At 36.9% G+C, this 9,452-nt stretch overlaps 1 protein-coding gene across 1 annotated transcript; it reads left to right on the top strand.

Moving 5' to 3' along the window:
• The first annotated feature begins 5,247 nt into the window (after positions 1-5,247).
• LOC116201224 (nodulation protein H-like) lies at positions 5,248-8,883 on the top strand. The gene is made up of 7 exons (XM_031532365.1): positions 5,248-5,369; positions 5,463-5,614; positions 6,507-6,739; positions 7,104-7,362; positions 7,808-7,987; positions 8,081-8,236; positions 8,327-8,883. The coding sequence occupies exons 2-7, from the start codon at positions 5,585-5,587 to the stop codon at positions 8,495-8,497; spliced, it is 1,029 nt and encodes a 342-aa protein (XP_031388225.1). The 5' UTR covers positions 5,248-5,369; positions 5,463-5,584; the 3' UTR covers positions 8,498-8,883.
• Positions 8,884-9,452: the final 569 nt, after the last annotated feature.

The raw sequence follows: 9,452 nt of genomic DNA, 5'->3' as shown, positions 1-9,452 counted from the left end.
ATCATTCGAAAATTTGATGGAAAGTTAGGGCCATTTTCGTCTTCTCATAAATAATCATATCCCAATCCACACTTAACCCACTCTCTCCTTAGGATTAGCTCCTTAATACTTTTATCCATGTATATTCCAAACCCAATCCCAATTCCGTCGCTTCTAAACATCGGCTTATGATTTTAGAAATCCTATTCTCTTTCTAATCCAATCTTCCAAACATGCCATTAGTCAAGCACGTTTCGAAGGGAATCCTATGGAACTTTCTTTGTTATCATTGGATGGTACCATGATACGAATCATTATAGGGTTGGGTCAATTTGTCATTAATGATCATTCAAAGTACCAAGGCGAGTCCACACATGGGGCTGAATTGGAATCTTCAAGGAGACTCATGTTGTTGCTGCTGAATAGTTATTTAATTCATGTATGGTCCCATTGTTTTTTTTCTTTTTATAATTGTAAGCTACATATATAAGTATATAAAATGAAGTTCTCCTTTTATTTTAAAACAGTCGAGCCAACCACCTAGGAAAACAATTTTAAACTATTATACATAAAAAGAAGTGTAGTGCAGTAATATATACCATCGTCTCGCGAGTAATTTAGAGATTTCAAGTTCAATTCTTATGATGAAATTATTTGCATCCCTCTAATAGATTTTTTGTTTCTATTTTATTGTCTTAGATTTATAAGCTTTTTTGTATTAAAATTATATATATATATAGATATAAATATAAGGGATGGGAGAACAAAAAAATAAGAGTTTAAATGATATTCAGTGAAAATCGAATAGTTTCTGAACAATGATGCAGGCTTTTACTTTGATACTTATTCGATAATAACTATCAAATTCGACGTTTAGTATCAAACACTTTTTTGTGGATGGAATCAAATAGTTTCTGAATAATGGTCCGGACAAATTCGCGACCCTTTGATACATATATTGTTATCCATATGGGCGATCTAATGAATTATCAAATGATAATATTAGTTGGGAAGCGAAAACTCCATCGATCAGCTCTAGTAAGTTAAAATTATATTTTCTTTTCCTTCTAAATTTTATGGAAAGAACGGCAAACGATTTTGTTCATCAGTGATCTAGAAAAGAACAGAAACTACCATTTTTTAAGAAATTAAACTAAATTTAAGAAAAATTGATCTATGTGTTATATTAAGTAAAGGATATTATTACAATCTTATCACCCATGTCATATTTAACAAGGAAAAGGTCTGCTAATTATAAAATTTGCCGTCATCATCGGGTGGAGTTGGACCAAACCGGTCTCGTTCCTCAGCAACCTCTTTCTCATATGAAACTCCTAAAAGCAAAATTATATGGCAAAATCAAAAGTTCAAATTAAATTGCCCTAAAGAAACGGTAAAATCCACTTTACTCAAAACAAATTTTATTCCGTCATTATTAAATTTTGTCGATACTATATTATGTTATATATTATTTGGTGGGGTTAATATGGTTTATCCTTCCTAATTTAATGAACATAGTTATCTAAGGCTTTTTTTGGGTGAATAATTATTTGAGGATTATTTTTGGGTGCACTCTAATATCCGAAAGTCCAACGCATCCTGACTAATTCAGTTTGAGTTGGGTCGGCCCATAAGGGGCTTAAACTCTCCTAGCATAGGTTTTCTCCATTAACAAAACTCGAACCCGAAACTTTACTTAAGGGGAAAAAGCGCTGAACTGCTTGGAGCAACCTATGATGGTATTATCTAAGAATTTTCTTTTTCGTAAAAGGAGTGGCAGTAATGGTGGTGACCTTACCATCTTCCACAGATTATTGTGTTTAACCCCGAACATATCAGATAAATTAAATAATCAGTGTAAATGTAGCACCACCAAAGAGTTAGTATAGTTCACAGAAGTCGGAATTCCCCAAATTTAGGCCCAACGAGCATACTTCTAGGAAATGTTTGCCACAAATGAGTAGAGGAAATTCGAATATATGACATTGGGATTATCAAATCACATGAAAAGTAAGATTAGAACCACTAGATCACTACTTTGGTAATTATTATCTACGGCTTTTGATTAAAACTGCTATAATATCCAAAAATGTATTAGTCTCACCATTAAGAAAATCTCATGGTTTACTCCCAAAAAAAGAAAAAGAAAAGAAAAGAAAGGTTTGGTTATCACGGTAGAATAATACGACATTAGATCTACACCACAATCTAGAAGGTTATTATTATATTGTTTTTGTTATATTCGAAAATACAGCATTCCACCTACATAAAAAATTCGATTTTATATGTATATGTAGTATATGTATATTGCTTTACTAATTGTTTTATATATACCTTTCTGGCAAAAATTTATTGTATGAAAACTCCAAAACTTATTAATTAATTTAGTTTTAGAAGTTATCACCAACATAAAGAATGAATGAGATTTAAACTAAACTAATCCCAACCGTCAAGAAATCCCCCAATTAAAAAAGGATTATTATCGTTTCTTCTCCGATAAATCCTATGATCGACTTTAATATGTTTTGCTGCAATCAAACAAAAGTCAAACCCTAGGAAAAGCAGAAGAAAAGAAACAGCTGGTTCGTCAGAGCTCCTCATGTGACAGAACATGGACCCGGTGCACGTAAGCCCACGGCGCATATTGTCAGCCCCATTGCCCCACCGCTCCCGCCTGCCGTTGGTGTTACGCTGACAGACCCTGACGACGGCTTTTAATGCCGTTAATTTCCTCGGTCGGGTCCTCGTGTCGTACGATGCCAGCCTAGTTCATTACGGTAAGGCGTTTCTTTCATTTATTAATCTTTCTTAATAGAAAATTTTAATGTATAATAAAGCTCATAAAACTATAATCTATACACATCATACAATATTGAAAACACCTTCTTTCTCTTCATTACTAAACAAAATCTCGACCGCTGTTTTCGAATTTCGATAAAGGAAGAAAGACAATTTTCTATTTTCCGATATCTCGAAAAATTAGAGAATTTTTTTTCCCTCCACATAAAATCCTTATAGTTGTTTCGGCATTCCTCTAAATCAAGGACTTCGTGCAGAGAAAGAATGTATAAAATATATATGAATAGCTTGTGAGTTTAAAGGAATGAACGAAATTAGAATTCCATTAATTAATAGAGGAATACATCACGAGTACATATAAATAGAAATGAAATTCAAACTGAAAAGTCTTCGAGGATGGCCTACACCGAACAAAATGACTATGCCGATGTAATTTAGGCCCGAGGATCTCCTACTCGGGGGCGGTCGAACCGTTGAGGAAGGAATGAATTGGTGCCGTGTTGAGACGAATGGCCGCGGAATCGAACTCTAACCTCCTGGATGATTCAAACTCAGATGGATCGATGTCGTTGAAGACGAGCTTAGCCGCCAACGGTGTATGATAGCCCGAGTTGTTGAAGACGAACTTACCGCCACGGGGTTGATCACTCGAGTAGTTGAGGACGAAGATCCTACCGCCACGAACAATGGTCAGCTTGAACTGTTGAGGGCAAGGCCATAGCTACCACGAGTCGAGGGTTATCTACGTTATCATACTCCTACGATAACGGCCACGAGGGGCTGAAGATAAAATATACAAAGCAATATTGAGTATTTGATTGAGTGTGTCAAATCTATGGAAGCCTCATCTATTTATAAGCAAAGTTTGGCCATAATTTGAATGCAAGGAGAAGATCAAAATGCTTATAGCGGGGGGAGAACGTTGGTAAGTAACTTTCATCCACTAAGTGAATTAGCAAGATAATAGGAGATAAGTCTCTTGGGGCTTTTGACCACATGTTCAAAAAGGAGTTAAACATGTGCTTCATTCTTTCAATGCCACATGTCCTTGTTACATGTTTTACAAGTGATTCAATCAGGCGTTGATACGTGTCCTTAAATGAATCCTTCAATAAATTAATTTTATACTGGTAACAACCGCATTATAATATTTTTCATTTATTTTCTCTAGGGTATTTAAAATCTTTTTTTTTTTTCAGCTAACCACGAAGACTAATTCTTGTTTGAACGTTGGTAGCCCGACAATGAGCAGGGATAGACCTAGAATTCAAATCGAGGGAGCGAGATGCTTGAGGTGGTTAATAGGGAGATACAGATTCTGTTTGAGGAGGTGAGTATAAATAATTTTATCAAAAACTAAGGAATAATATTCTACCAAAAAATGAATAATATATTAATTTTCTTATGACATCAAAATTTTAAGGCTCACCAGTTCCCTATTTTCTATCCTGTCAAAGAGGTATTTCTAATAGGTTCAACACATTTGTTGTCGATAAGGTTTGACCCATGAGCTCGGTGTACACTACCTTATATTTAAAGGCTAATAGATTCTGAATCTAGCTTTAAGTCGTATCAGCTTATTAATTGAGTATCTAGAATCTTAAATTGCTCTAAAATCATTTCTTTAATTTAGATAATTAACAAGTAAGGCAACTTATCCTTTTTTTTTAATGAACAAACACAATCATTTTAGGAAAAAATTTAATCAAAGAAGAAACATAGATATGCCAATATATAGCTTTTGTCCCATATATTTCTTTTTGGGTGAATTGTCCAATACTATTATACATGAAATCGTATATTTTTGTCCAAATTTATTTCTTCTCCTGAGAAGAAAATTAAAAATAAAAAGCTCTCACCTTCCATTTCAATGTTTATGGAGGATTTTAGTTCCATGCCAAACTGGGGCCGCTTCTCTTGAGAAGAAAAATAAAAATAAAAATCTCTTGCCTCGCCCGTTTGATAAATTAAAAATTTTTAAGTATATTTCACTTAATTTCACTTATTAACAATTCAACAATACAATTATTACTTTTATCTTTTTTTTTTTCAATTTTTTTAACCATTCAATTCAATTTGTAATACTAAATTCTCTTAACTATTCATTACTTTTTCCACAATTCAACAACACAATCATTATTTTCTCTTAATTATTCATTACTTTTTCACACATTTTCTCATTATTCAACGACACAATCATTATAAATTAATTAAAATTAAAATTCAATTTACTCAACTTTAAAACCAAACACAACCTGAGACCGCCTTCTTGATTTTCTATTAAATCATTTTTGAATTACAAATGAAGCTTAAGGCAGTCCCATTAGATATCAAATTTGTGACCTCTAGGTCAACATGCGAGAGCGTGTGTTACTGCATTACACTTTCTTTTGATTTTTTCCAATTATCCTTACAATTAAGAGTAGATACAATGTATAAATCACTAATTAACAACTAACAGCAAAACACTCTCTCTCCGTCTCTCTCTCTCTCTCTCTCTGTTGTTGTTTGTTGATTATGTCTCTGTCTCTGTTTCTCTCTCTACATAGGTTTTTCTTTTTTGAATTCCACGAGGCACTATTGTCAATTTTGTAAGCATCATGCTCACCTCCACGGCTTTTCCCTTCGTCCTCTCTCTCTCTCTCTCTCTCTCTCTGATCCGTTCTCCCTCCCTCTGTTTTCAGTCCAAGAAACTCAGTAAAGAAGGAGCACGGAAGGCTTCTCTCTACAGAAATAGAGATCTGAGCTGAGATTCCGACACCCTTTTTCTTCCTCTAGCCTTTCCCGACTTCAGTCCCCAGAGCAAATGGCAGAAGCTGTCCATCACCTCGGCCAGGTGAGCCCTTTACCAAAGGACTGATGACTTTGAGCTGATTAAACGTGTGCCCTGCTCCTGTCTTTCGATTTATTTCGTTAATTTGCAATTCGGGTAGTTAATGTAAAGGTTTTGTTATTCTCCGTTGAGTTGGCACTTCTTTAATGGTGGAATAGGATTTTTTTTTTTGGCTCTTTTGCTTCAGCTTCTTTTGGTTTGGGACCATCTTACTTGAAATGGAGATGGGTCTGACGCTTCCTTGCTGTAAAGATCTTCTCTTTCTTCTTAAGGCTGATATACTGAAAGAATGTGATTTTTCGGAAACAAATTTGATGCTTTTCGGCATGAGGGATGAGTCGTTCTGCAACATGCAAATTATGTCATATGCTCTATTGCCGTTCTTGTATGGTGTCGTGGTTTTGCTCAAGCTGAATCGAGGGTGCCGCCCTGCATATGCCCAGTTTTGCAGAGCTTAGAAAGATTGCTGAGTCAGTTTCAATTTTTGCATGTTTGCGTTCAGTCGATTGGATTTCCTCCACCGAGTGAAGCAAGCGAAAGTGAGGGGTAATATAGACCTCGAGTAGCTTTCCTGAAGCATGGAGCTCTCTTGAAGCTCCAGTAATGCGAGGTGTTTGATGCATGTCTGTGCATAGTGGTTAGATTGGAACGGTGTATACAGTTTTTCTAGCGTTCAATATAGTTGAGGAAAGCACTTAATAGATTTTTAATATATGATATGATGTTATCACTGTAGAGGAACGAATAAGCTTGTATACCGACTTTAGAGCGCAGATTGTTTGGTATACCACACTATAGGTTTATAATCTCTGCTTCCTTTTAGGTAGAAATTGGTAGCTTTTTAATGCTTTTGTTGAAACATGTTTTCTCATATATTTCTCCGTTTTGTGAGCAGCATGACTCCCTCATCATAAAGCCTCTAAAGAAGACATCTCCTCTATTATATAGGATGATCTTGTTGGTATTTGCGATGATATGCGGGATATATATAGTGTCCTTTTGCATAAAGCAGATAAGCAGGAGTATGATTGATGATGTTCAGATCATCAAGATGCCTTTTCCTCAAAATGCCACCATAGAGTCGACGGTTCCATTGGTGCATTACCCTAGGCCTAAAACTTTCAACAGGTAATGTGGAAGACGCAACTTTCAGTCTCCCAAACTAGTTTGCATATGTTTGGAGCAGAGAATGTCCCCAGTTCCCTTTTCTTCCTTTTGGTGGAAAATAATCTCCCCTTTATTTGTTTACTTGTGAGAAAATGTGTTCTTTTTTCTTCAATGGCTCTGGAGAACAAAGACAAAATTTCGCCGTTTGGTTGAGAAAAATGAATCTTTTTGAGGTGCAATCTGAGGTTCTTTATCTTGTTTTCTGTCTTTTGAAGTAAGGAAGTTGAAATCTGGGAAAGTCGTCTACAACCTAATAGACCACATGATATTTGTGTATATATATCATAGAACTTTGTCTGACTTTTGCTCTTTGGAATGTTATTAGGTCTGAATGTGCTCAAAATCCCGTGCGATTCTTTGCGATATTATCCATGCAAAGATCGGGTAGTGGGTGGTTTGAGGCGCTCTTAAACAGTCACATGAACCTAAGCTCTAATGGGGAGATATTTTCTTCTCTGGAAAGGAGAAAAAATATTTCATCGATCATACAGACTCTTGACAAAGTTTACAACTTGGACTGGTTCAGTAGTGCTTCAAAGAATGAGTGCTCTGCTGCAGTCGGCTTCAAGTGGATGTTCAATCAGGTATTCATTCTCTTTGTTAATGAAGATCTCTTTAATGGTTCAATATCTTTTCCTCAGAGCTTTTGCTTGTTGGTCCTTTTCAGGTCTTATAAGATTGATTAGGCATATATGCTTACTTTATGTTTTGATAAAAAGGTACTTGCTTTCATTAGTTGGGAACAGGATGGAATAATCCGCAACTCACTGACTGGTTCATGCTATTGCTTTGACTTCCTGGTCTGCTGGAAACGGGCCATTCAGCTCTTGCACTGATAATTCACATAAGGATTCCTCTAAAGTCGTGCTTGGGGGGAAGGAACAACTATTGAATTAGATGGAGTCACTGCAATAAATGATTGCATTTTTTGTGCTCACTAACATTCAGAGATCTTTTTATTCTTCCGAACGGAATCTGGCAAGAAATTTTGCCTCTTTTAGAAACTGATTTGCCAATGACTGGATGCAGGGATTGATTCAGCACCACAAAGAGATAGCGGAGTACTTCAATCAGAGAGGTGTTTCGGCGATATTTCTATTCCGAAGAAACCTATTGCGCCGCATGGTTTCAGTGCTAGCGAACTCCTATGATCGTTTCGCAAAGCTATTGAATGGGACTCACAAATCCCATGTTCATAGTGAAGAAGAGGTCCCTCTCTCCCCCTTCTGATGTCTTCACTCACTCAAGCACTATACTTGGCATTTTATGCTAAAGTGTTTCCTGGGCACTGTTATATTGTAGGCGAGTATGCTTTCCACGTACAAGCCTGTGATCAATTCAACGTCACTGATAAATGATCTGAAGGAAATGGAGGAAACGGTTGCAAGGGCATTGACCTATTTCAACAGCACAAGACACATTGTTCTCTATTATGAGGACATTGTCCAGGACAAAACTGTAAGTGGCTACAAAACTGAGAGGTGTACTTTTCTTTTCTTTGTTCTGGATGCATGATCACGAATGCGATTTTACATGTCTGTGTTGCAGAAACTAAAAGAAGTCCTAGAGTTTCTTAAGGTTCCAGTGAGGGAACTGATGACCCGCCAAGTGAAAATCCATAAGGGGCCGTTGTTGGACCTCATCTCAAACTGGGATGAAGTCCACCGATCCCTTAATGGGACCGCCTACGAGAGTTTCATCAACAACCCAGACTATTAATTTAATGGAAGTCGATCGCCGCTCTGCTGACTTTGCTTTGTGAAGCCCGTGTACATACTCGAGACCAGACAACTAACACCACCAGCTCAAGTGAAGATTTGGTTCCAGTTTTTGCAAGCTTACTCCCATCATTCAACTCCTTGTTGAGGTTTGGTCAAAGGTTGTTTCTCAATCAACGGCTTGTTGAAGCGGATACGCCTTTGTACTCTCTTTCCGTTTGTTGTATATGGGACTGTCAAAGGGTTTGAAGCAATGTAACTTTTGCCGACGGACATTATCAAAGCCAATAGGGATTAGGGAATCAATAACATGGATAGTTCACGTAAGTGAATCATGTTGTGTATTTCTCTCCAATCAATGCATTTTGTTTGTATGTTTCGATGAAACTCGAATCTTCATTCCTAGGCATTGAGCATTTTGGACATTACACTATATATCGCGAGCCTTCTGAGTGGGCCAAATATAGTCCATGACTCGATTCAATCTGGCCCAATGGAGCCCAACTGGGGTTAATGTAAGCCCTTCAAGACCCTATCCTGGGCTTCCTTGGTCCAATTCGGATTGTACGGAATCAATTGGGTTCACCTGCCATGAGCAATTTGTGGGTTCGCTTCAATATAAGTCTTGAGGTATTGGGCAGGCTTGACTTTGGGCAATCCCAACATTAGATGGCCGTGATCACATGGCACAACTTGACTCGACATCAAGCATGTCCCATATCACCGTCTGTGACTAGCTTCATTCGTTATAAGTCGAACTTGCACCTGTTGTTTGAGTTCAAACAGTAGTCACTCTTAGCTGCGGTTGATGATTTGTTGTAATTGTCCACGGTGCATCGTGAGGATGATTTTGAACTAATCATGAATCACAACTGCTCCCCAATGTTTAACATCCATAATCCAATCATACGTCTATTAAAATCTGGACTTAATTACGAGAGGTCTTTCTTCCTAGC

Source organism: Punica granatum, chromosome 3 (genome assembly GCF_007655135.1).
Source record: "Punica granatum isolate Tunisia-2019 chromosome 3, ASM765513v2, whole genome shotgun sequence".
Lineage (NCBI taxonomy): Eukaryota > Viridiplantae > Streptophyta > Magnoliopsida > Myrtales > Lythraceae > Punica > Punica granatum.
Note: the sequence above shows the minus strand (reverse complement) of the source record. Positions and strands in the feature narration are given on the sequence as shown.

Coding starts and splice junctions, on each gene's coding strand:
- LOC116201224 (XM_031532365.1), top strand. CDS start 5,585: ATGGCAGAAGCTGTCCATCACCTCGGCCAG. Junction 5,615..6,506: donor CTGTCCATCACCTCGGCCAG/GTGAGCCCTTTA, acceptor TTTTGTGAGCAG/CATGACTCCCTCATCATAAA. Junction 7,988..8,080: donor ATGTTCATAGTGAAGAAGAG/GTCCCTCTCTCC, acceptor GTTATATTGTAG/GCGAGTATGCTTTCCACGTA.